Source organism: Macaca thibetana, chromosome 7 (genome assembly GCF_024542745.1).
Source record: "Macaca thibetana thibetana isolate TM-01 chromosome 7, ASM2454274v1, whole genome shotgun sequence".
Lineage (NCBI taxonomy): Eukaryota > Metazoa > Chordata > Mammalia > Primates > Cercopithecidae > Macaca > Macaca thibetana.
The window spans coordinates 37,259,454-37,285,111 of NC_065584.1; the positions used below are offsets into that span (position 1 = coordinate 37,259,454).

Genomic DNA, 25,658 nt, shown 5'->3' on the forward strand with positions numbered 1-25,658 from the left:
TGGAGTGCAGTGGTGTGATCTGGGCTCACGGCAAGCTCCGCCTCCCGGGTTCACGCCATTCTCCTGCCTCAACCTCCCGAGTAGCTGGAACTACAGGCGCCTGCCACCTCACCCGGCTAGTTTTTTGTATTTTTTTTTTTTTAGTAGAGATGGGGTTTCACCGTGTTAGCCAGGATGGTCTCGATCTCCTGACCTCGTGATCCACCCGTCTCGGCCTCCCAAAGTGCTGGGATTACAGGCTTGAGCCACCGCACCTGGCCTACTTTTATCATTTTTTAATAGAGATGGGGTCTTGCTCTGTTACCGAGGCTAGAGTGCAGTGCTTCAATCATACCTCACTGCAGCCTCAAACCCCTGAGTTCAAATGATCCTCCCGCCTCAGCCTCTAGAGTAACTGGGACTACAAGCATATCACCATGCCCATGCCCAGCTAGCTTCCTTGTTCTTCCGTTGTTACTGGAAAGGGATCCTGGTCCAGACCCCAAGAGAGGGTTCTTTAAACTTATGCAAGAAAGAATTTAGGGCAAGTCCATAGAGTAAAGTGAAAGCAAGTTTACAAAGAAAGTAAAGGAATAAAGAATGGCTACTCCATAGGCAGAGCAGCCCCGAGGGCCGCTGGTTTGCTACTTTTATGGTTATTTCTTGATTATATGCTAAACGAGGGGTGGATTATTCATGAGTTTTAGGGGAAATGGGTGGGCTATTCCTGGAACTGAGGGTTCCTCCCCTTTTCAGACCATATAGGGTAACTTCCTGATGTTGCCATGGCATTTGTAAACTGTCATGGCACTGGTAGGGGTGTCTTTTAGCATGCTAATGCATTATAATTAGCATATGATGAGCAGTGAGGATGACCAGAGGCCACTTTAATCGCCATCTTGGTTTTGGTGGGTTTTGGCTGGCTTCTTTACCACATTCTTTTATTAGCAAGGTCTTTGTGACCTGTACCTTGTGCTGACCTATCTCATCCTGTGACTTAGAATGCCTAACCTCCTGGGGATGCAGCCCAGTAGGTCTCAGCCTTATTTTACCCAGCCCCTATTCAAGATGGAGTCGCTCCAGTTCAAAAGCCTCTGACACCATTATTCCCATACTTCTACTAGGGAATAAAGGCAATTTACACACCCCATCTCTCACTCTACTTACTACCAGTATTTCCTCAACTTGTTTAGGATACTTTTTTCTTTCACTGCCCTACGTATTTCGTTTGAAGCTGTGTGCCCAGATGAAAAGGACAATTTTCCCAGGTACTGAGAGGTGATTCTCCCACCCCCACCCCCACAGTGGTCTAAAAGAAACCCTGTGTTTTTTTTCCTCACAAATCTCCTCATTGATGACTTCTTGATTTTTCCCCATTTCTATTTGATCTTTTCTCTCTTGGCATTCCAATGTCATTTATTTTATTTTCTTTCTTTATTTTTTGAGATGGAGTCTCGCTCTGACACCCAGTCTGGAGTGCAGTGGCACGATCTCTGCTCACTGCAACCTCTGCCTTCTGAGTTCAAGTGATTCTCCTGCTTCAGCCTCCCATGTAGCTGGGACCACAGGCCCGCACCACCACACCTGGCTAATTTTTTTGCATTTTTAGTAGAGATGGGGTTTCACCATGTTGGCCAGGCTGCTCTCGAACTCCTGGCCTCAAGTGATCCGCCCACCTCAGCCTCCCAAAGTGCTGGGATTATAGGTGTGAGTCACGGCACCCAGCCCCCAATGTCATTTATTTATATTTTACTTTTTTAATTTATCATTCTCTGCCTTTTATAATGATAATTTTATTCACTCATCCAACCAACATATAAAGAGCTACTATCAATCCCATTTTAAGATGGGGAAACAGAGTTCAGAGATGTAGGATTCCTTGGTCAAAGACAGACAAGTTTAAGGGAATGGAATGGAAACTTGAGCCCAGGTTGTAAGTCATAATCTGTGTTATTTCCACTGCCCCATCTTTTTTTTTGGAGACGAAGTTTTGGTCTTGTTGCCCAGGCTGGAGCACAATGGCACAATCTCAGCTCACTGCAACCTCCACCACCGGGGTTCAAGCAATTCTCCTGCCTCAGCCACCCTAGTAGCTGGGATTATAGGCGCCCGCCACCACGCCTAGCTAATTTTTTGTATATTTAGTAGAGACGGGGTTTCACCATGTTGACCAGGCTGGTCTTGAACTTCTGACCTCAGGTGATCCACCCACCTCAGCCTCCCAAAGTGCTGGGATTACAGGTGTGAACCACTGCGCCCAGCCTCCACTATTCCATCTTTACTTCTCTCAGAGTGAGCAAACAAGAGGCCTTCCTGCCGAATCTGCCCCTATCTCCTTCTGTTTGGTAAACATAGTTGCTGCTGCTTTGGTTTTTTACTATAAATTTGAATGTCTTTATATTGGCCTTGCACTTTCTACTCCTCTAAGATCCCCACCAATCGCTGTGGTCTAACTCCAGGTTGCTTCACAAGGTTGTCACCTTCCTGGTTCTTTAGGCTTTTGTGTTTTTGACCCCTGAAGTTTCATTCAAGTTCAGTTTGGAATATCTCATTCCAAAAGTCAGGAAGACTGGCCTAAAGTTATACCTAAGTCGTGAGTTAACCTTATTGTAAGAGTTAAAACATTAAAAAGACTGAATTTTCCCAGTTGCCAAAAGGATGAGCCATTCCCCTAGTCCCCTTTCTTAAAAAATTTTCTTGAGCAAATTCTAATTATAATCCGTGTGTGTGTGTGCGTGTGTGTGTGTGTGTGTGTGTGTGTGTAACTTTTTAAAAGCTAAATAAGCCTCTTGTCAGATAGAACCCAGGAATCTTTTTCTTCAGGTCCCGGGAGCCAACTCCTTGAAATGTAACTATCAAGGTAGACAGTGCCCCTATGATCCACGCTCGCAGGAGTTACCCTAAGCGACTTGCTCCAAGCCGTAAGTACCTGTTTGTCACAGAGATAACGTTTTATTTTTCCTTTGGATAAAGGCAATTAACCAACACAGACGGCCACTCCAACGGTGAACTACCAAAAATTGAATATCAAACCATGTTAACTCGTCTTACTTGAGAACGTGCGTGTGCTTTAGCTACATAAAAGGTGATATTGTTGTCTCTCTTTGCAATCTCATTAGTGGATTGCCTGTGACACTCATTCCGGTCTGGTTCGATGTTTACAGAATAATACAACTTTTTTTTCTTTTCTAAATTTGTGGAGATTTTCTAGGATGGCAGGGGATTTTTTAAAAAATTTTTTTCTCGACAATATCAATTTATTTAGGTCCCTTACTTTTACTAGCCACCCCCTTCCCACCTCCTTCCAATGGCAAATTAGAATAACTTGCCCCTTGCTCACCTCATGCGTGGCCTTGGGAACTGGTGAGAAACTGCAATCCGTTGGCGGCAGGAACCACGATTCCCAGCATTCCCAGCGCTCTGAGTCCTTCGGGCTTCCTTTTCCGGGTCTCGAGGCTGCTGAAACCGAAAGTGCTGTGCTGTGGGCAGCAGCGCCGAGATTGATTCACCTTCTCCTGTGCGGAACTCCAGCTGACCCGAGTAGGAAGCCAGACGAGCTGTAAATCATGAACGGAAGAGTGGTTTATTTGGTCGCTGAGGAAGAGATCAATCTTACCAGAGGACCCTCAGGTATGTGCGGAACGGGTCATATCTGATAGTAGGGGATTAGAGGGTGTAATTGCAGACATCTCTGCTGCTGAGCCGGATTCACCTGGCCTCGGGGCAGGCCCCAACCTAGAGGTTTCGTGCAACGCTTTGGGGTGCTTAGAGAAAATATGTTGAAATCCATCATTAGCCAGATACGGATCTGAGGAATCCACCTCAAAATCCAGTCGGATGACCACAAATATATATAGTCACGAAAGGGTTCTTTCTGCAAATCGTGCTAGAAAAGTCTTTTTAAAAGTCTGCTTTTTTAGCCTGCTTGTCGTGGACACCACATCCTTCCTACCGTTGCCTGTTCTATCCTTCACGCTATGAGGGACCGTTTAGTAAAATGGGAGCATAAGGGGTGTAGACTCTGAATGCATAGCCGTTTTCCTGCAGCTAGGATCCCTCCCTCGCTCCTTTGATTTCTGGGAAATTCATTTACAGTGCCAACTAGAATGTTAAAGCAGGAAGAGCCCTTAGAAATCTTTTATTACACAGGTTCTCAAACTTGGTTCCGCCACAAAATTTCCCAGGGCTTTAAAAAAAAAAAAAAAAAAAAGGCCGGGCGCGGTGGCTCAAGCCTGTAATCCCAGCACTTTGGGAGGCCGAGACGGGCGGATCACGAGGTCAGGAGATCGAGACCATCCTGGCTAACACGGTGAAACCCCGTCTCTACTAAAAATACAAGAAAATTAGCCGGGCGAGGTGGCGGGCGCCTGTAGTCCCAGCTACTCGGGAGGCTGAGGCAGGAGAATGGCGTGAACCCGGGAGGCAGAGCTTGCAGTGAGCCGAGATCGCGCCACTGCACTCCAGCCTGGGGCACAGAGCAAGACTCCGTCTCAAAAAAAAAAAAAAAAAAAAAAAAAAAAAAAAGAAAAAAAGTTAATTCTTATCTCCTATCTGCAGGGATTTGGATTCAGTACGGATTTATTTTATTTATTTATTTATTTAAGTTTTTTTTATGAACACCTCATGTGATTTTGAGCAGCCAAACTGCTATCCTCTTACCCCACTGAGGCTCTTCATTAAACTGGGCTCTTGACATTACTACATTCTGCCTTCTTTCGACTTTGTTTATTTTCCTTTACAGCTATTTAGTTGATCGATTAAGAGCTTTAGCTTTGGAATTACAGTATCTGGGTTCAAATCTTGTATCTAACCGCTTACTGATTCTTTGATACTTATTGGCTCACCTAACTGATGTAAGCCTTAGGTTATCATCTCTAAAATGGGGATGGTTATAAATATACTTCATAGTGTTGTGAGAATGAAATGAGTTAATCTATGTAAAATGTTTACAATATTGCCTGACCTATGGTAAGCAGTATGTGTTTCCTACTGTTGTTATTGTTTTTTTTCTTTTTTTGGAATGAAAGTCCTCACATATTTATTACTGAACCCAGCCAACCAATGCATTCATAATAGATTCAGAGAGGAAAATACGTCGAACTCTCCAGAGAGTGGTGACATTTTCAGTTTGATATGGTAATGTGATCGTGACCTTCAGACAGCACAAATATATGTGCCATCTCATGTGCAATTCCTTATAGACCCAGCTTGGTTCTTCTCCAATGTCTCCTTTTGGAGTTGTACCTTATTTTATTTCCAGTTTTCATCCGAATCCACTGGGGAATGGGACGATTTTGCTTTTGTTTCTTGGCCAGGAATCGCTTAATCCTGAAAGTCTTGTGAGAAGACATGGCGAGAAGTGGAAGCAAGAACACACCACGATGGCGGAGAAAGGAAAAGAGGGGGTACTGTTGTTATTGTTAATGGATAAATAGCTAAACTGACACAGTAGATCCTACTAATACTGTATTCCAAGAGTCTCTAATAAATCATCAGGTACTATGAGCTCCATCTCTGAAATGTTCCTGAAATCCTTTCACTCCTTTTTCCCTTGCCACCACCTAGGACAGCCCATCACCTTTTCTCACTGCAGTTCTGCAGTAGCTTAATCATCATGGATAGATTATTCTTTATAAAATATAACTTTCAGAATTATCCATACTTTGTGTCTTTTTTTCTTTTCTTTCTTTCTTTTTCCTTTCTTTTTTGAGACAGGGTCTCACTCTGTTGCCCAGGCTGAAGTGCAGTGGCATGATCTCAGCCCACTGCAGCCTCTCCCTCTTAGGCTCAAGCAATCCTCCCACCTTAGCCTCCTGAGTAACTGGTACCATGGGTGTGCACTGCCAGGTCTGGCTAATTTTTTGTATTTTTGGTAGAGACAATGTTTTACTACATTGCCCAGGCTGGTCTCGAACTCCAGAGTTTAAATGATCCACCCACCTCTGCCTCCCAAAGTCCTGGGATTACACGTGTGAGCCACTGTGCCTGGCCTTCCTTTCTATTATAAATAATTGGAAGTTGGTTTTACTTATTGTAATATAACCCATCACTAATATCATTATTAATATTATTATTATTTTTTTTTAGAGACGAGGTCTCGCTTTGTTGCCCAGGCTGGTCTTGAACTCCTGGACTCAGGCAGTCCTCCTACCTTGGCCTCCCAAAGTGCTGGGATTACAGTCATGAGCCACCATGCCTGGCCTATCACTAATCTTAATGGATTAGTGTCATGGATTATGTGCGCTTAAACTTTTGTCAAAGGTTCATTTGGTATGCCCAAGTTTCTTGGATTCATTTTTTTGCTATTTTATGTAAATTTATCCTTCACGCACTGTTAATATTTATTGACTTTTGAGCTAACAGAGAGTTACTTTTAAACCAAAGTCTGTTTTTTTGTACTTTTAATCCATTGGTAACTTGTTCTCTTAGGACCAACTAAAACAATGCTAGTTCCTTTTCTGATTGCTGTCCAGGTATTTATTTAAAGGCTCTAGTTGTTCTGCTCCTGTTTTGCCTCTTTCTTCTTTATCCTAAATATCTTCAGTTATTTTACTACCTCTCCAGATGCTTGAGATTTGATTCTTGCCTTTTGCTTAAGAATTTAATGTACTTTGACATAGTCTTTTTGCTGGGGCATCCACAGTATTTTCAGATCTCCTGTCTAAAGCAGAGCAGGACCCTGATATTATCTCTTGTTCTAAACATGAAATCTTTTAAAAATTCAATATAATTTCACTTCATTTTTTTGGGCATTTGCAGTCATAAATTTCCTAGTGTTAGTATTTTCTCAAAACATTGGCATTAGGACAAGCTTCAAGGACTAATTAAAGGGAATAATTATATCTAGCTAGTATATTTCACCCAAAAATGGTTTGATTTCTGTATCACTTATTTATTACAAATGAATGTATTTATTCACTCAGTGGCTTCCTAAATTTTCATAAGCATTTGCATGTATTAATTATGTAAGTCAGTGAACTTACTGGGAGAGTAAAGCCTCAAGTTTAGGAATGAACTTGGGTGAAAACAGTCATTTGAAATTTGGTTGGTTCAGTTAACAAGGAAATGTTTCATGTTAATCACTTATCGGAACTGGTTTCCTAGTATGTGATACTCTTCTTCTCAGAGTCTAATTCAGCTTTTCTTCCTGGTATGATCATGAAGATAAATAGGAAGGAGACTGTCTCAAAATACCACTAGAAACAAAATATCACTAGAAACTAATCACCACTAGAAACTTCCACATAATTTTGGTAGTCCCATAAGGATCTTTCTTTCTATAGAAGAAATATGAAAATCCTCTAATTCTAAGTGTGCATTTCTTTTGTAGACAGCATTGTCCACTCTTTGTACAGCTGTGTACCCTGGAACCTGATGGTTTAATCAGGTCCAAGAACATGTGTGCCATTGCCCATTTATGTTCTGTCAGGGACAAGAATTGTGGATATTTCTGGTGTTTGGGCCCATATTATAAGGCAGTCGAACCTTTTCCTGACTGATCTGCTTACTGCAAGGGAAGTAATGAAATCTTGGGGAAATTACGACAATAGTGAAGAGGCAAAAGAAGCTTGACATGTATTAGGTTAGTGCAAAAGTACAATTACTTTCTTTTGTTTTCTTTTTTTTTTTGAGACACAGTCTCGCTCTGTCATCAGGGTGGAGTGCAGTGGCACGATCTTGGCTCACTGCAACCTCTGCCTCCCAGATTCAAGCAATTCTCCTGCCTCAGCCTCCCATGTAGCTGGGATTACAGGCATTTGCCACCACGCCCGGGTAATTTTTGTATTTTTGGTACAGACAGGGTTTCACCACGTTGACCAGGCTGGTCTTTACTCCTGACCTCAAGTGATCCACCCACCTTGGCCTCCCAAAGTGTTGGGATTACAGGCGTGAGCCACCCCACCCAACCATAAGTACCACTGCTTTCAATGGCAGAACCGCAATTACTTTTGCACCAGCCTAAGAGCATGGAATCTCTCCTGTTGTCTGCTTTCTCGACTGTAAGGAGGGACTTGGGCTAGATGACTTCAGAGGTCTCTTCCATCTCCAAGAGTTCATAATTCTCTGGCTCATTCCACATGTTATTTTATGACTCCTACCATTTGGGGCTTTGTTTGTTTTGTTTTTGTTATTTGATTCCTGCCATTTTGGACTAATAGTATGAGCTGAAGAATTTCAAAGGCAGTGGCTACAATCTCAAGTGTCTTCAAGGGTTGAACAGTTTATCTTTTATCTTTTGTGGAACGCTGTTTTTTTTTCTATAGCTTGATTATAGTGTCTAAGGCTCTCACTTTTTCTTTATCAAATTGAAAGTCTCTTAATGAGTCTTAAAACTCAGTTACTCTAAAAAGTATGACCAGACTCTTAATAGGTTTTTTTTTAACACTGCAACAGGTAAGAGATTGTCCATAAAGACAACCTTACTGTACATTGAGTGCTATGATTAGGAATCTTATTTTTAGGTCCGAGTCCCCAATGGGTTTCAGCAAGTTACTCCTGATATGCCATCTTTAAAGAGGGAAGAGAATATTTATTTTCTTACTTTCTTTAAAGGCTTTGGAAAAGATGATGGGTTGATGGCAGTGTTTTAATAATGACTGCTAAAGGAGGTATTGTCTTTCTGGTAGTGTGCTAATTACTACATATACATATATTATATATACCGCATATATACTATACATACATACATACTCATTTAATCTTCACAGCAACCCTGAGTGGTAAATATTTAATCCACATTATTAGACTGGGAAATTGCCTGAGAGACGTTAAGGACTTGCCCAGTTTCTAATGCTAGTAAATTTCAAAGGATTTTAACCCAGGTGTGTTAATTCTGCTATACCATATACTACTTTCCACGGCAGTAGCCATGTTTAAGAAGTTGACTGCCAACATTTCCCCTGACCTTTATTTTATTATATCATGCCTTACTCCCAGAAGCATTTGAGGCATCTTAAATGACTAACACAACCTACGGTGGAAAGTTTTTATTGCTTGCTTTTGATAGAGCTGAGGGCATATCAAGGTAAGTAACAAAAATCAAGATGCCCCATTAAGTTCTATCATTTAAGCCCTTGTAGACCTGTCATAAGCTTTGGGTTTCATGCTAACTGAAACTGTTGCTAGTAGTTTTCTGATCTGTTCCTTTCTTCACATATCAAATGGATGTGAGACTAAATGCTATATCCTTGCTCTATTTTATCTTGCTTACAAGAAGTCTCACCTTCATGGAGTTTACAATTCAATAGAGATATGATGTCCACATATGAAAAATTAAATCTCACTGCAAAGGTGCAGATAGTTAAGGAAAATGATGAGCAGGTAGTTAGTGGGAGGGCAAAGGAAATGTGGAAAGGAGCATGGTAATCTGACCCTGTGTTGGGAAAGTTCAAGAATGCAGCCACTGCTGAGAACCATTAAAATGGTCAATTAAAAGGTGGAACTTGTGGGTCTTCTGGAATGGGCAGGCTTTAGGCTAGGGCCAGAGTCAGGGATGAGTATGGCATAAACAATAATAGAAGAAAATAAGCAGAGCATATTCTGAGGTTAGTGAGCAAACTGGCCTGGACAAAAGGGAAGTTTCCTTTAGGAGATTCAAGAGAGAAGAGGTAGCTGAGTAGTAACCTGAGTAGGTGGAGATCAGATTATGGAGAGTCTTTAGTGTTAGTATGGAAACTTAACCTTTCTCTGAGGTTCTATCTGGATTCTTTCTACTTCCTAATCATTGATTAGGACTCAGTTCAAGAGTTACTTCCTCCAGGAAGCAGTCTTTACCCGGGATAAATGTTCTCTTATTGTCTATATTATACATCATTTATAGATTGCCTGTAACATATTCCCATGTATTGCCAAGCTAAGCGCTTTATCTTGTCCCCTCCTAAAAAGGAAGAGATGAAATGGTTATTATCCCCATTTCAGAAATGAGGAAACCTTGACTTCTGCATTATACAACTCTTTTAAGTGCAGATTTGGATCCAGGTCTGTGTGACTTAAAATTCCAAGCTCTGAATCACTATAAATAACTTTTTTTTTTTTTTTTTCTGTTTGCTTTCTCACTTATGTCTCCTCCTTCTACTTCACTTTGAGCTCTCCTGATTCAAACAACATATATTTTATTTTCTTTCATTTGACTTTTATTTTAGGTTCAGGGGTACATGTATAGGTTTGTTATATAGGTAAACAGTGTCATGTGGGTTTGTTCTACAGATTTGTACCAGGTATTAAGCTGGTACCCATTAGTTATTTTTCCCGATTCTCTCTTTCCTCCCAATCTCCACTCTAAGTAGGCCACAGTGTCTGTTGTTCCCCTCTATGTGTCTATGTGTTCTTATTATTTAGCTCCCACTTATACGTGAGAATGTGTGGTATTTGGTTTTCTCTTCCTTTGTTAGTTTGCTAAGGATAACGGCCTCCAGCTGCATCCATGTTCCTGCAAAGGACATAATCTTGTTCTTTTTCATGGCTGCAAAGTATTCCATGTTGTATATGTACCACATTTTCTTTGTCCAGTCTACCATTGATGGACATTTAGGTTGATTCCATGTCTTTGCTATTGTGGATAGTGCTGTAGTGAACACACACATGCATGTGTCTTTAATGTTTTTTTAATGCTTTGTCTAGTGCATGACACACGGTGGTCAGTAAATGTTCATGAAATGACTGAACAAACCGATAGATGTAAGAATAATATAATGGAATGTTTTTATATTTATTTATTTGTGACACAGGGTCTCATTTTGTCACCCAGGCTGGAGTGCAGTGGCACGATCTTGGCTCACTGCAGCCTTGACCTCTTGGGTACAAGTGATCCTCCTGTCTCAGCCCCTCAAGTAGCTGGGACTACAGGCGTGCATCACCACACCTAATGTTTTTATTAGCCGTATTTTTCATAGAGACAGGGTTTCATGATGTTGCCCAGGCTGGTCTGAAACTCCTGAGCTCAAGTTATTCACCCGCTTGTCCTCCTAAAGTGCTGGGATTACAGGTGTGAGCCACCACACCCGACGTACTTATTTATTTTTGAGACAGGGTCTCACTCTGTCACCCAGGCTGGAGTGCAGTGGCACTATGACAGTTCACTGCAGCCTCGACCTCTTGGGCTCAGGTGATCCTCCTGCCTCAGCTTCCTGAGTAGCCGGGACTACAGACATGCGCCAGCACACTTGATTACTTTTTTTTTTTTTTTTTAATTATTTGTAGAGATGAGATCTCACTATGTTGCCTAGTCATGCCTTGGACTCCTGGGCTCAAGTGATCCTCCGCCTCAGCCTCCCACAGTGCTGGGATTCCAGGCATGAGCCACTGTGCCTGCCATAATGGGATGTTTTAAATAAAGAGAAGCAGTAACATGATCTGTTTCAGCTTTCAAAAACTGGTATACATGGTTCTTCACTAAATACAATTCGAGAGAGAATGAGGATGGGCACATTGTATTATGAGGGATAGGAAACTGGCTAAGATACCAGAAACAAGGAGGAGTAGATGGAACACCTCTTGGAGAGAGTCAGGTAAATGGAATAATTCTCTAAAGATTACTTCAAGGATCTTTATTAAGATCTTTTCAGATCCTATTAAGATCTTTTCAAAACAATACTTAAGAAAAACTACAGTAAAAAATCTAGGAATTACATTGGGAAAATAGAAAGGCAAGCTGATAGATGTTCAACTGCAGAAACATTTTGTGAAGCCATGTGACTAGGCAGAAAAGTGGTCAATGATTACATGTGATAAGTACACAATTTTTTATTGAGGGAAAAATAGCCAAACATACTTAGATGATAGGGTCAGAACTGCTGGTTTCAGAAGACTGAAAAGTAAAGTAAAACTATTTTTAAAAATGTATTTAGCATTTATTATGTGCCTACACTATGATTAGGAATCATGGACACTAGAATAAAGAATAAAAAATGATCCCTGTTTTTAAGAATTTTGCAGTTCAAGCCAGGTACTGTGGCTCTTGCCTGTAATCCAAGCACTTTGGGAGATCTAGGAGGATGACTGCTTGAGGCCAGAATTTCAAGACCAGCCTGGGCAACATAGCGAGACTCCCACCTCTGCCACAAAAACAAAACAAAACAAAATATTAGCTGTGTTTGATGGTGCATGCTTGTAGTCCTAACTACTTGGGAAGCTGAAGTGGGAGAATTGCTTGAGCCCAGGAGTTTGAGGTTGTTGTAGTCCTAGCTACTTGGGAGGCTGAGGCAGGAGAATTGCTTGAACCTAGGAGGTGAAGGTTGCAGTGAGCTGAGATTGTGCCACTGCATTCCAGCCTGGGCGACACAGCGAGACTCGGTCTCAGAAAAGAAAAAATGCCAGAATGCTTGAGTTCAGATCCTTACTCTATCACTCACTAACTGTGTGACCTTGTGCAAATCACCTCACTTCTATCTGCCCCAGTTTCCTCAGCTATAACATGAGAGTATTATTAGAATCTACTTATAGAGTTGTGAGGATTAAATGATTTTTTTTTTTTCTTTTGAGATGGAGTTTTGTTCTTGTTGCCCAGGCTGCAGTGCAGTGGCGTGGTCTCGGCTAACTGCAACCTCTGCCTCCCAGGTTCAAGCAATTCTGCCTCAGCCTCCCAAGTAGCTGGGATTACAGGCGCTCGCCACCACGCCTGGCCGATTTTTCTGTATTTTAAGTAGAGATGGGGTTTCATCATGTTGGCCAGGCTGGTCTCTAACTCCTGATCTCAGGTGATCCACCCATCTTGGCCTCCCAAAATGTTGGGATTACAGGTGTGCGCCACCGCGCCCAGCCGATTTTTGTTTTATAAATACATTTGTAGTGACGAATCTGTACCAGGTACTGTCTTAAGCACTTTACCACAAAACAACTCATTTAATTCATTGAAGTACTTTAAGGGTACTACTATGTGGGGATTAGACTTTATGGGGCAAGAGTTGAGTCATCTAGGAAGGGTAGGGTAAGCTGTGTCAGTAATTTCAGGGATATGGGGCTTCTATTTCTATTTTTCCCTCCTTTTATGCCTTAGTTTATTAAAAAACCCTATTACTGCAATAGTCCTTTCCAAAACAAACAAACAACAACAACAAAGAAAACCAAACCTGTTAGAAGCTCCCAGAAACATTTTTACCCTTGCGAGGTTTCCCTATAACTGGAAATGTTAGAAATTCCTGACCTAGGTGTAATTTTCAATTCCAATAACAGTCAATTGACTCCAGTTGGGCTTTGTATATGTACTAGGTACTATATTGGCACAGGAAGTACAAAAATGAATATAAACTAATTACCTTGCCTTCTAGGAATGAATATTGCAATAGGGTAATGAGACAATTAAACAAGTAATTTCATGTTTTCAGGCAAAGGGAAGAAGGCATCCAAAGTCATGGAGATAAGCAGTAGCTGTGGGTGGGGATGGGTGAGGATGATATGGTGAAAAGTGATAGCAAATATTAAATTTTGTTTACTGTATAATGCAAAGTAGAGAATGTCCAAAGATGGCTAGAAAAGTAGATTATGGGGATTTTGAGTTTAAACTTCATCTTCTACATTTTTTTTTACTTTGATTTTCATCTTGGGGATATACTTAGAATTTCTTTAAAAATCATTTTATCATATTTGCCTAGGAAATAGTAGAAAAAGTCTACTGTAAGGAGGAGACTATAACAAATTTTTTTTGCTTAATACAAAATCGATGCTTTGAGAAACTTTAGCCTTTTATTATTGACTAATATTAAGTCAGTGCAGAAGTAATTGCAGTTTTTCCCATTTTTTAATAGCAAAAACCACAGTTACTTTTGCACCAACCTAATAAGTAGGCGTCATTAATAAATGTTGAAAATGCTTGCATTTTTATACATAATCACCAGGTTCATCTCAACTTTTTTGAGGCATGATTCAGATTCAATGAAGTGCAGGTGTAATCACCCAACGGGTTCTTCTTGCTTGCTGCCTAGAGGAGCCAATTTATCAAGACAGGGGAATTGCAATAGAGAAAGAGTTTCATTCACACAGAGCTAGCTGTACAGGAGACTGGAGTTTTATTATCAGTCTCCCTGAAAACTCAGGGATCAGGGTTTTAAAGGATAATTTGGCAGGTGGAGGGTCGGAAAGTGGGGAGTACTGATTGGTCAGGTCAGAGATGAAATCACAGGGAGTTGAAGCTGTCCTCTTGTGCTGTGTCATTTCCTGGGTGGGGACTACAAAGACTAGATGAGCTAGTTTATAGATCTAAGTGGTGCTGCCTGATCCATTGAGTGCAGGGTCTGTAAAATTTCACAAGCACTGATCTTAGATTTCACAATCGTGATGTTATTCCCTGGAGCAATTTGGGGAAGTTCAGAATCTTGCAGCCTCCACATGCATGACTCCTAAATCATAATTTCTAATCTTGTGGCTAATTTGTTAGTCCTGCAATGGCAGTATAGTCCCCAAGCAAGAAGGGGGTTTATTTCAGCGAAGGACTGTTATCTTTGTTTCAAAGTTAAACTGTAAGCTAAGTTCCTCCCAAAGTTAGTTTGGCCTATGCCCAGGAATGAACAAGGACAATTTGGATATTAGAAGCAAGATGGAGTCAGTTAGGTCAGCTCTCTTTCACCATCATAATTTTCTCAGTTACAATTTTTTGAAAGGCAGTTTCATAAGCATTTTAAATATAGAGTTTATTCTGTAGTTGTTGAGTGTGTTATTCTGCAAAGGTAACCTGATGTTCCTGGTGTGTGTGTGTGGTGGTAGGCCCCCTCCTGCCCTGCTTATGCCTGACTGGCTACCTACTATAACAATATGATTTTAACATATAAGCCTAATACATATCTGTTGGCCTTCCAGGGGTTCCTTTTGGAAAAGACTTAATGTTAGAATTTGAAATTTGGTTTTGGAAAGCATGTCAAATAATGCAGGTTGAAAACACTTAATCAAAACAAGATCACAAGACACAATAAAATAATAGTCATTAATTAAGTCAAGGTGATAATTGAAAGCAAAGACCTTTATTCTTTAATAGAAAGGAGACTTGGTTTCCTAAACAATCAAAAGACCTAATAAAGACAGCACAAGACCAACACATCTTTCTCTCTTTCCATTTTTGTAGATTACTCAAAAGGTGAACAAGTCTTTTATTATCTCTTAGTATATGAAAATATTGTTTAAAAGAGAAAACCAAATTCTACCTTTGCATCAGTATATTGTTAATGCTAAAGCTAACTTTAATAAACAAATCCATTTAATCTCAATCAGCTGTGAACACACAACATTCCCATAACTCTTTTATAATCTATTAAAGAGCAGATCAGTGGCCCCCAAAACCCATTATTTTGACTCTGGCCTTGCATCAGTATGCTTTTGATATTAATGCTCAATTTTGATTTTGATGCTCAATTTTTTAAAAAGTGAAATAATCCCCTTCTAATTTTAGCCAACTTGATCACTCACAAAATTCATATGATTCATGTTCCACAAAACTTCTATTAGGTTGGCACAAAAGTAATTGCGGTTTTTGCCATTACTTTTGCACCAACTTAATACAACCTGTTCAAACCTTCAGTTTTGTCCTATACTTCCTCTTTGATATTGGCATTCTACCTTAGGATGGAAATTTATTATACATTTATTTCCCCATTATCATTCATTCATTCATTTTTTTTTTCCGTAAACCTACAATCTGTTTAAACCTTTAGTTTTGTCCTATGCTGACTTTTTGATATTGGCATTCTTCCTTAAGACAGAAATGTACATTTCCTTCTTTCTTATTGATTGATTTGATTGATTGATTGACTGACAGGGTCTCACCCTGTCACACAACTTGAAGTGTAGTGGCGTGATCACAGCCTACTGCAGCCTCATTCTCCCGGGCTTTGATGGTCCTCTCACTTTAGCCTCCTGAATAGCTGGGACTACCGGCACACACCACCACACCTAGATAATTTTTTGTATTTTTTGTAGAGATGGGGTTTTGCCATGTTGCCCAGGTTGATCTTGAACTTTGTACTCAAGCAGTCCACCCACCTCAGCCTCCCAAAGTGCTGGAATTACAGGCGTGAACCACTCTACCTGGCCCTCCTTATCATTTAATTTACATTTCTTTCCTCCTCCTGTTGTCCACACAAAGTTACCATGTAAAGAAAAGTTATCTCTATTGTCAACTTTCTTCACATCTTACTTTCTTCATATGCACTGTATTTAGAATTGTTTCTCTTGTATTCAGTAATTTTAATTGTATATATTAACTATAACTTTAACTCTTAGTAACCCTAATTTCCGGTGAAGAACCTAGGGAGTAAGGTAATTTTCAGCGGTTTTATACCAGTATTTGTAGATAGAACCATTTCATAATTTCCAGAAAGATAACCTTCTCAATCTGTTTATTAACAGATCTAAATATATTTAGCTTTTCTGTGCCATATAAATGACTCAGACATTTTATAATTATGTTATTTAATTTAGCATAACATGATTTTAAGTTTCTGAAAAAGAGTCTTAAAATTATGAAAAACTTGCTTAAACACTTTTATACCATTTACATTCATTTAATTTATTCATTCTTAACAGTTAGACTTGAAAAGGTCATTAAACAAAGCTGGCCATCATCCCAAGTTATTTATTTTTGTGTGTTTGTCTTTAAGACAGGGTCTTGCCCTGTCACCTAGGCTGGAGTAGAGTGGTGCTGTTATGACTCACTGCAGACCTATAGCAGTGCACCACCATGCCCTGCTAATTTATTTTTTGTTTTTTATTTTTGTAGAGACAGGATCTTGCCATGTTGCTCAGGCTGGTCTTGAGCTCCTGGACTTATGGATGTTAGCTACCATGCCTGGCCTCAAGTTATTTCTTTGTTAATAGTTTCCACAGCTTGTGAAACCCTGACATTACATGCATGCATATTTTGCTGATCAGAAGCTACAGCTATTTTCATTAAACCAACAAAGTAGTCTTACTTTAGTAATGTGAACTAAAAGGCATTTGAGTTACTTTCTGTATTTCTGATAAAATACTTGATTTAAGAGATTACTTTTAAAGCCATTTTGTTACTGGAAAGGGGTCCTGATCCAGACCCGAAGAGAAGGTTCTTGGATCTCACACAAGAAAGAATTTGAGGCGAGTCCATAAAATGAAAGCAAGTTTATTAAGAAAGTAAACAAATAAAAGAATGGCTAATCCATAGGCAGAGCAGCCCCGAGGGCTGCTGGTTGCCCATTTTTATGGCTACTTCTTGATTTTATGCTAAACAAGGGGTGGATTATTTATGCCTACCCTTTTTAGACCATATAGGGTAATTTCCTACATTGCCATGGCATTTGTCAACTGTCTTGGCGCTGGTGGGAGTGTAGCAGTGAGGACCACCAGAGGTCACTCTCATCACCATCTTGGTTTTGGTGGGTTTTGGCTGGCTTCTTTACAGCAACCTGTTTTATCAGCAAGGTTTTTATGACCTGTATCTCGTGCCAACCTTCTTTTTCACGCCGTGACTAAGAATCCCTTAACTTACTGGGAATGCAGCCCAGCAGGTCTTAGCGTTATTTTACCTACCCCCTATTCAAGATGGAGTTGCTGTGGTTTAAATGCCTCTGACAAATTCATTAGAATGTTTTCATGTATTTTGTTAGTGAAATATCACGTACACATGATGCATAAACATAGAGACATACAGACACAGAGACAGAAGCAGATCTTATGGCATTCTAAGATTCTTCATTTGCTAGTTTGCAAATAATCTCTTCCTGTTTAGGCTACCACTTCCTTGATTACTTAATTCATTGCCCTAAACAGCTGTTTAACTAGGTAGCCCTAAATTGCAAACATTACTCTTAGGTGAAAATTTATACCCCCAGAGGCACAGAACTTATGTCTATATACCATTATTTGCTGAAACAAAAAGAATCAATCAAGATAAGATTGCCAGGAAAAGTATCTTTAAACATAGGTAAGGTTTGTTATGTAAACTTTAAGCCAGTGTCTTTCCCATTGTAAAAATTTCTAGCTGCTTGGGTATAGGGGGATGCCCTTACAAATGGAGATTTCCTTTATAGAAGTAAATTTATTTTACATAGAGTTTCAAAGTAGCCAGCTAAGTGCTAGAAAGTTGTATTTTGGAGACTAATCTTGTTAGATACTTAGTTCGTTTCTTGATTAGATTACTGACTTCAAAGTGGAGCCCTTTCATGAATGGGACCAGGAAAGTATTTCCAGTTTCCAGGGCCTAATACATATACATTTAAAAAATTTCTTTGTTTGTTTGTTTGTTTCTTCTTCTTCCTCTTTTTTTTTTTTTTTTTTTTTTAAAGGTAGGCTCTCATTATGTTACCCAGGCTAGTCTTGAGCTCCTGGACCCAAGTGATTCTCCCACTTCAGCCTCCCTGGGACTACAGGTGCACCACTTGTTGTCTCAGTGTGGACTGCCTCAGGGTCTGATATTAAGTGTCTAAAAACCAGGCACATTTGCAAGGCAGTGCATCTGGATCTTTACAAATCAAGGAAACCACTTTTACAGTGAATCTTGGGTCTCCACAAAGAGCAAAATGCCATGATACCAGGCCGCACAAACTTCCGTAGTGCACCTCACTACAAAGACGTTTCTCTAAGTGACTAAGCCACACCTTTCTTACCTAAATGTTTAAAAAAAATAAAATAAAATGAGTAGCTGCCTGTAGTAAAACCATTCACCATAAACAACTGCTGTTGGTCACCTCCATATTGTAGCTCTTGTCAGTGATTTACCAGCCATAACATACACAAAGGTCTCTCTCACAGTACAAAGTAATCTCTGGTACTATCAAAAGCCAACAAGATCAAGTAATGCAGTATGGAAGAGAGCAGAGTTTTAGATATGAGAGGAACCTGTCCATGACTTTTCAGACTCCACAAGAAGACAGAATACCCCAAAAAGGAAGTAAATGGTGTGTTTTTTCTGTGTTCTGTGTTCCTTAAGGGATGTCAGTCATTAGAAGTCTCCTTTAGATTTCTTCCTGTGTTACCAAAATAGCAAAAGGAAGGAAGAGCAGAGTAGAAAGAAGTAGAACAAGTTTAGCTAGGAACAGTGGCTCATGCCTGTAAACCTAACTGTTTGGGAGGCAGAGGTGGGAGGATCACTTGAGCCAGGAGTTTGAGACCAGCATGGGCAAAATAGCAAGACCCTGTCTCTACATAAAAAAAGAAAAGAAAAACATTAGCTGGGTGTGGTGGTGTGCTCCTGTAGTCCCAGCTATTTGGGAGGCTGAGGTGGGAGAATCACTTGAGCTTGAGGGATTTAGGCTGTAGTGAGCTGTGCCACTGTACTCCAGTATGGGCAACAGAGCAAGAGCCTGGAGATTTTAAATTTTGTAAAAGGCCAGTGAAGTTTTATACTTTTCTCAGGAAAAATTATGCCAGCAAGATTGGAAACAAACAGAGGACTCAAGGGATCAAACATATTTGAAAAGGGGTCTCAATTGACTGAAAACAAAAACAAAAAAACCCACCAAGAACCGGGATCCAAGAGAGGAAAAAAGCAGAAAGTCCTTTCCCCCCCACAAAAGATAGCCTAAATATTACTTTTAATTAAGCTTTTTTTCTTGTATTTAAAAAAATGTTAAAGAGACAGGGTCTCACTACATTGCCCAGGCTGGTCTCAAACTCCTGGCCTGAAGTGATCCTCTCTCCTTGGCCTCCCAAAGTGCTGGGATTACAGGTGTGAGTCATCATGCCCGGCCCTAAGTAAGCTGACTTCTGATCAGAGAACTCTAAAAAATAATCTTTTCAAATTCTTATTATCAGATTTTAACCAAGACAGTTATAAGGTAGGTCTCTCAGTTTGCATGGTTCTAAAACCAGCTTTTTTTTACCCCCCTTCTTGTGCTTGCAAATGAATTATTTTATACATTTCAGAGGATCCCTGTTTTGGCTGTTGCTGCTTATGACCATCCCAAGTTAGGTGGGTCCACTTTCCTAGATATTTGCAAGAGGATGTCCCATAAGTGTTATATTAAATCATGCTGGTGTTTCTAAAAAGAGCACTCGAATTTTGAAGCTTAATTTTTCATAATTTGTGAACTTTTCAAAAGTCATAAACTGCTTCTTTGGCTTTTGAAAATTATTCAACTTGCCTGCTTTACAGTTGGGTAAGGCTAGAGAACATGCCACACGCCTACGTTGGAAATCAACCTTATCTGCATCTAAGTAAATAATTAAAATAACTTACCAGATTTTCCATCAAAATTAAGAATTGCTAACAGTTATCATTATAACATGTAATCGAGACTACTGAAAATAGATTTACATGCAAGGTGTGTAAAGAATGTAAAATGTGTCTTTAGTAAGAGTATAAGAAGGCATGGGAATATAAATTTTTGCCTAGAGGGTTAAATGATTGTTTTAAATTAGGTGAGATAAAGCTAAAGGTTTAAACAAATTGTGGAAGGTTTGTAAAGGTTAATCTTAAAAACAAAATTCTGTGTGGGAATACTGACTAAATTAAAAAGGATATTGTTTGGTTTTTTTATAAAGTGAACTTTGGAATAAAACCACAAGGGTTTCTTAAGGCGCTGTTCTACTCTTTAACAAAAATTTGTAAAGGAATTGTCAAGATAAAGATAGAGTTTAGTCTTCTTCAGGTTATATTTTGGTGAATAATATTAGTGTATGTTCCAAAATTGTATGAGACTTCAAAAATCCAAATGTCTGAGTATATGCTGTCACTCATAATTAGGGTTATTGTGTTGGGTTATTGTAATCCACAGAGGTGACCAAATTTCTTAGTCATTTGTGTTTTTGAATGAAATGACCCTAGGATATTTTGGCATTCACAGACAATTGTTGTCTTGTTTTGATCCTCTTCAAAAGATGGTTATAGTCCTTGAGTACAGGTTTGTGATAACTTTGGAGATTGTGAACAGGAGTTGACTGAGTGATCTGAACTGATGGAAGACTGAAATAATCCTTTTTGAATTTTGCTTGGAACATTGCTGATCATTTGTTTTGTATTTCAGAGTCAAGGAAATGTTTCTCTTTTTTGCAGCTTTTGACAATTGTAGGGGTGAACCAACCAGTGATCTCTGACTGCAGCTCAAAAGAAATAAAAGGGGTGTGCCGTCAAACTCCAAATGGTCATGGAAATGGAGCCTCGGATGATGGCTCCCTTTTACTGGGCACCCTTGGATAGGACCCTGAGAGAAAATCTGCTGTTTTCCCCAAAACAACGCCTGTCAGCATGAAGCTGACCCTTAGATAGGACCCTGAGAGAAAATCTCCTGTTTTCCACAAAACAACACCCCCTGTCAGCATGAAGCAGTTAAGAGCAGTCATCGTCCCTATCTTAACAGCAGTTAGATGTTACTCTTCAGAGGGGGAATTGATGGCAGTGCCATCACACTGGCTGCAGCAGGGAGATGTGGGCGGTAACAGCAGGAGCGGCTGCGGGATCAGCAGTGGCAGTGGTGGGTCCCCTGTGCCTTGTGTCCCTGGGGCAGCCAAATGTGTGTCCCCCACCCTCACATGGCCAGGCCAAACTCACCCCCAGGTCCGAAGCCTCTGTTGCTTCAGACCCTGGCCCTGCATTGCCACTCTTGCCTGCTGCCACTGCAGGGAGAGCTTGGAGAGGAGGTGGGGCTGGACCCGGGGCAGCGCCATGCTCCATGGAGCCAGCGGGAGCCAGGGACAAGCAGGAATCCCACTGGAGCCTGCTGCCCTGGGGGCTGTGCTATGGGGCCAGGCCGAGACGTGTGCCCGCAGGTGAGCAGTGCAGTTAAGCAGAGAGGGGCCCTGAGGCCAAGCTGGGCCTGGGGCAGTGCCGTGCTTATACACACAGCATGGGGGCTGGGCCAGGGGTGCAGAGCTGGGGCCGCACTTTGGGGCCCCAGGGTGGGAAGTGGGAGCGGCACCTGCTTTGGGAACCTGGCCAGCAGATCACCCACCACACCCACCCCACCAAGGGCACTGCACTGGGTTCTTGCACCTTGGGAGCAGGCTCCGCAGGGCCTCATCCCCGGGGTCCGCCCTGCATCATGGTGACTTCTGAGCCTGACACTTGCAGTGGCCGGGGCTGGGGCCCACTATCTGCTCCTGGAGGCCCCCCACAGGCAGGGCTGTGAGCCAAGCGACAGGGAGCCCCAGGCCACCCCTCAGCGCCAGGGCCACAGCGGGGAGCCTGTGGTGATGTCACTCCTGCCCTGGATATTGGCCCTGACCCAGTGAGGACCTGGAGCTCCCACCCCAGGCTGTGAGGAGGCACAACTAGGGCTGGCTGCACACTTCATGGAGCAGATGAGAGCTCCGCCCTCCCAGGTGCAAGGACCTAGGCCTTTTTGCACTCTTCACCCTCAAGGGCCCAGGAAGGTTCCCCTTGCCCCCACAGGCTCACGGGTGTCTTTTCCTGCTGCCTGGCCTCTCCCTGCTCCAAACACCTGCTCTGATCTCAGTGCAGGGTTTGGGCCAACCTGAGTGCTGTCAAAGCTGGGCCCAGTGTGCACACACTTAGGGCAGTGCTGACACGCCAGCCCCCCGCTGCTTTGGCCCCCCAGACTTTGGGCACCAACAAGCATGAGGGCAATCCTGGGGGTGCTGAGGGCAGCTTGGCACTGGCCTGCAGGTGCCCCTTGGCACAAGCAGCCTGGTCACCATGGATGGCGGCAGGAGGCAGACAGTCTCCTGGGTGGAAGGGTATTGGTCCCTGGTGAGGCCCCACCTTCAGGCCAAGGTGGGCCTGAAGGCTGGGGGCTGGGCTGCCAGTCCTGCAGACTGGAATGGGTACTTGTGGTGCCTTTTATGGGCTTTCCATGGCTGCCCATGGACCAGTCAGCACACATTTCTGCTCTGAGGCCCATAAATGCCCCAGGTTCAGCCACAGCAGAGAAGATGATGGGATGACAAGCTCCAAAGAGGAGCTACCCTCTCTGCTAACTGAGTACTTGTTGAGATGACCTGCCTACAGAGAGGAGCTACCCTCTTTGCTGAGAGTTGAACACTCATTGGGATAACCTCCATAGCAGAGAAGAGCTAGGAGCCGAACACTCATCAGGACACTCTGGATGCTGAAAGGAGCTGCCCCCTGCGGGTCCCTTCTGAGCTCTTCTGTCACTCAGTAAAGCGCCTCTTTGTCTTGCTGACACTCCTCTTGTCTGTGTATCTCATTCTTCCTGGTTGCTGGACAAGAACTCAGGATCCATCGAATGGTGAGGCTAAAAGAGCTGTAACGCAATCAGGGCTGAGACATGCCCCTTGCTTGCCACATTGTGGGTGAAGAGAAGGAGAGAAAAGCTGCAACCCTTCATGGATCCGAGACCTGGAAGCTCCCTGAGCCAGGGCTGTGACTTTCTCCTTGGGACCCTACAGTTCCTGGCATCTCCAGGCTTCCAAATGCCATCGTGTTCCCCAATGCCAGCTGTAGAAGCTGCTTGTGCTATGCCTGGTCCAGCTGTAGCCTTGCAGAGAGCCGGCACCTGGAGCTGCCCACCCTGCTGCGGCAGCCACACAGAGGTCTCCTGCCAGAAAAGCGACACCCCAAAGTTCCTGTAACAAGACAACAGAGTGCCAAAATGTATCAAGCAAATGTTGAAAAATTGATCTGGAGAAGTAGACCATTTTATAATAATAGTTAAACCTCAGTATCCTCATTTTCAGTAATGGATAGGACAACCAATAGAAAATCAATAAGGAACGAGAGGATTTGAACAACACTATAAACAAATTAGATATAACAGGCATATATATATATATATATAACATCATCAGATAACAGCAGAGTGCACGTTTTTAACATATGGTGTTTGCAAAACTGTATATTCACATGCAGAAGTATGTGAAAGATGGATTTTTGCCTTAACATAATGTACAAAATTTAACTAGAAATTTATTAAATACCTAAATGTAAGAACTAAAACCATAAAACTCTTAGGAGAATGGAAAAAGCTTCAATACTTCCGATTTGGCTGTGATTTCTTGGATGTGATACCAAAAGCACAGGCAACACAGCAAAAGATAAACCGGGCTTCATTAAAGTAAAAAATGTTGTGTTTCAAAGGACACTATGAGGAGAGTTAAAGATAGCCCACAGAATGGGAGATGGTATTTACCAATTATATATTTGCTAAGAAGTTAATATCCAGCATATGTAAAGAACTTTTACAGCTTAGTAACAGAAAACAACCAAATTCAAAAATGAGCAAAGGACCTGAGAAGACATTTCTCCAAAGAAGGTAATACAAATGGCCAATGACCAATAAGCACATGAAAAATTATTTAACATCACTAGCTATTAGGGAAATGCAAATCAAAGCCACAATTGGTTACCACTTCATACCCATTAGGATGACTATTTTATATACATATATATTTATATATATTTATATATGTGTGTGTATATATACACATATGTATATATGTATGTATATACATATACACGTGTACATATACACATGTATATACACGTGTATATACACGTGTACATATACACATACATACACACATATCATTGGGGTAGCTGTGCATTGCTTGTGAGGATGTAAAATAGTGCAGCCACTGTGGAAAACAGTTTAACACCTCCTCAAATTATTAAATATATAATTACCATGTGATTTTGCAATTCTACTGCTAGGTATATACCCAAAAGAATTGCAGGAAGGGGCCGGGCACGGTAGCTCACGCCTGTAATCCCAGCACTTTTGGAGGCCGAGGCGGGCGGATCATGAGGTCAGGAGATTGAGACCATCCTGGCTAACGCGGTAAAACCCCTTCTCTGCTAAAAATACCAAAAATTAGGCATAGTAGCGGGCACCTGTAGTCCCAGCTACTCCGGAGGCTGAGGCAGGAGAATGGCGTGAACCCAGGAGGCGGAGCTTGCAGTGAGCGGAGATCGTGCCACTGCACTCCAGCCTGGGCGACAGAGCAATACTCCGTCTGAAAAAAAAAAAAAAAGAATTGCAGGAAGGAACTCAGAACAGATATTTGTACACCAATGTTCATAGCAGCCAAAATGTGGAAACAGCACAAACATCCACTGACAGATGAATAGGTAAATAAACTGTGGTATGTAAATGCAAAGGATTATAATTCAGCCTTAAAAAAGAATGAAATTCTGAAATTTGCTATAATGTGAATGAACCTTGAAGACATTATGCTGAGCAAAATCAACCAGACACAGAATAACAAATATTGTGTGATTCTGCTTATATGGGATACCTAGAATACACAAATTAATATAGACAGAAAGTACAACAGATGTTTTCAGGGGTTGGGAGAGGGGAGAATAAGGAGCTATTTTTTAGTGGGTATAGAGTTTTTATTTGAAGAAGTTCCAGATATAGTTGGTGGTGATGATTGTACAACATTGTGAAGGTACTTAATGCCACTGAATTATGCATTTAAAAATGGGTAAAATGTTAAATTTTATGTTGTTTATTTTACTATGATATAGATAAAGACAGACAGGGGGGTTGTGTATCCAATGGAGTTTGATTGATGTCTGGGAGAAAATTAGTGAGATTGATCTTGGGAAAGAAAAGGGAAAATAGAGTGTTTGTTAATCTAGTCTTCAAAGCTCAACAAATGGCTATAATCTTTGGTGTTAATGAACTATTTTGTTTCATTTTAATTATGTCCAGAATTGTTATTTCTAGAATAACAGGTTAACACTGGTCATTTACTTTATAACTTTTAGATTTTGTAGATAAGAATCTGAATGAAATGAAGGGCTTTTCCTTCTCTGGTCTGAAGGTAAATAATAGGAACCTTGACAACAGTTACAGAACTCT

The 25,658-nt window shown here is 41.3% G+C and overlaps 3 protein-coding genes across 17 annotated transcripts in view; 1 reads left to right on the top strand and 2 right to left on the bottom strand.

Moving 5' to 3' along the window:
• The window catches only part of ADAM21 (ADAM metallopeptidase domain 21), a 27,970-nt gene extending 24,569 nt beyond the window's left edge, over positions 1–3,401 (bottom strand). For 3 of the 14 annotated variants that reach the window (XR_007727288.1, XR_007727290.1, XR_007727287.1), the window contains exon 1: positions 3,320–3,394. The gene's annotated coding sequence lies outside the window, so the exon portion shown is untranslated. Of the gene's footprint in view, positions 1–3,319 lie in introns of all 14 variants that reach the window. The other 11 variants (XM_050797368.1, XM_050797363.1, XM_050797362.1 and 8 more) reach the window with 8 other exon arrangements.
• SYNJ2BP (synaptojanin 2 binding protein) overlaps positions 3,392–25,658 on the top strand; it is a 51,093-nt gene continuing 28,826 nt past the window's right edge. The window contains exon 1 of one of the 2 annotated variants that reach the window (XM_050797408.1): positions 3,392–3,609. In XM_050797408.1, the coding sequence (XP_050653365.1) occupies positions 3,546–3,609 (64 nt within the window). In that variant the 5' untranslated portion in view covers positions 3,392–3,545. The remainder of the gene's footprint in view (positions 3,610–25,658) is intronic. The other variant, XM_050797407.1, reaches the window with a different exon arrangement.
• On the bottom strand, positions 4,980–5,385 carry LOC126958792 (60S ribosomal protein L39). The gene has a single exon (XM_050797432.1). The coding sequence runs from the start codon at positions 5,328–5,330 to the stop codon at positions 5,175–5,177; it is 156 nt and encodes a 51-aa protein (XP_050653389.1). The 5' UTR covers positions 5,331–5,385; the 3' UTR covers positions 4,980–5,174.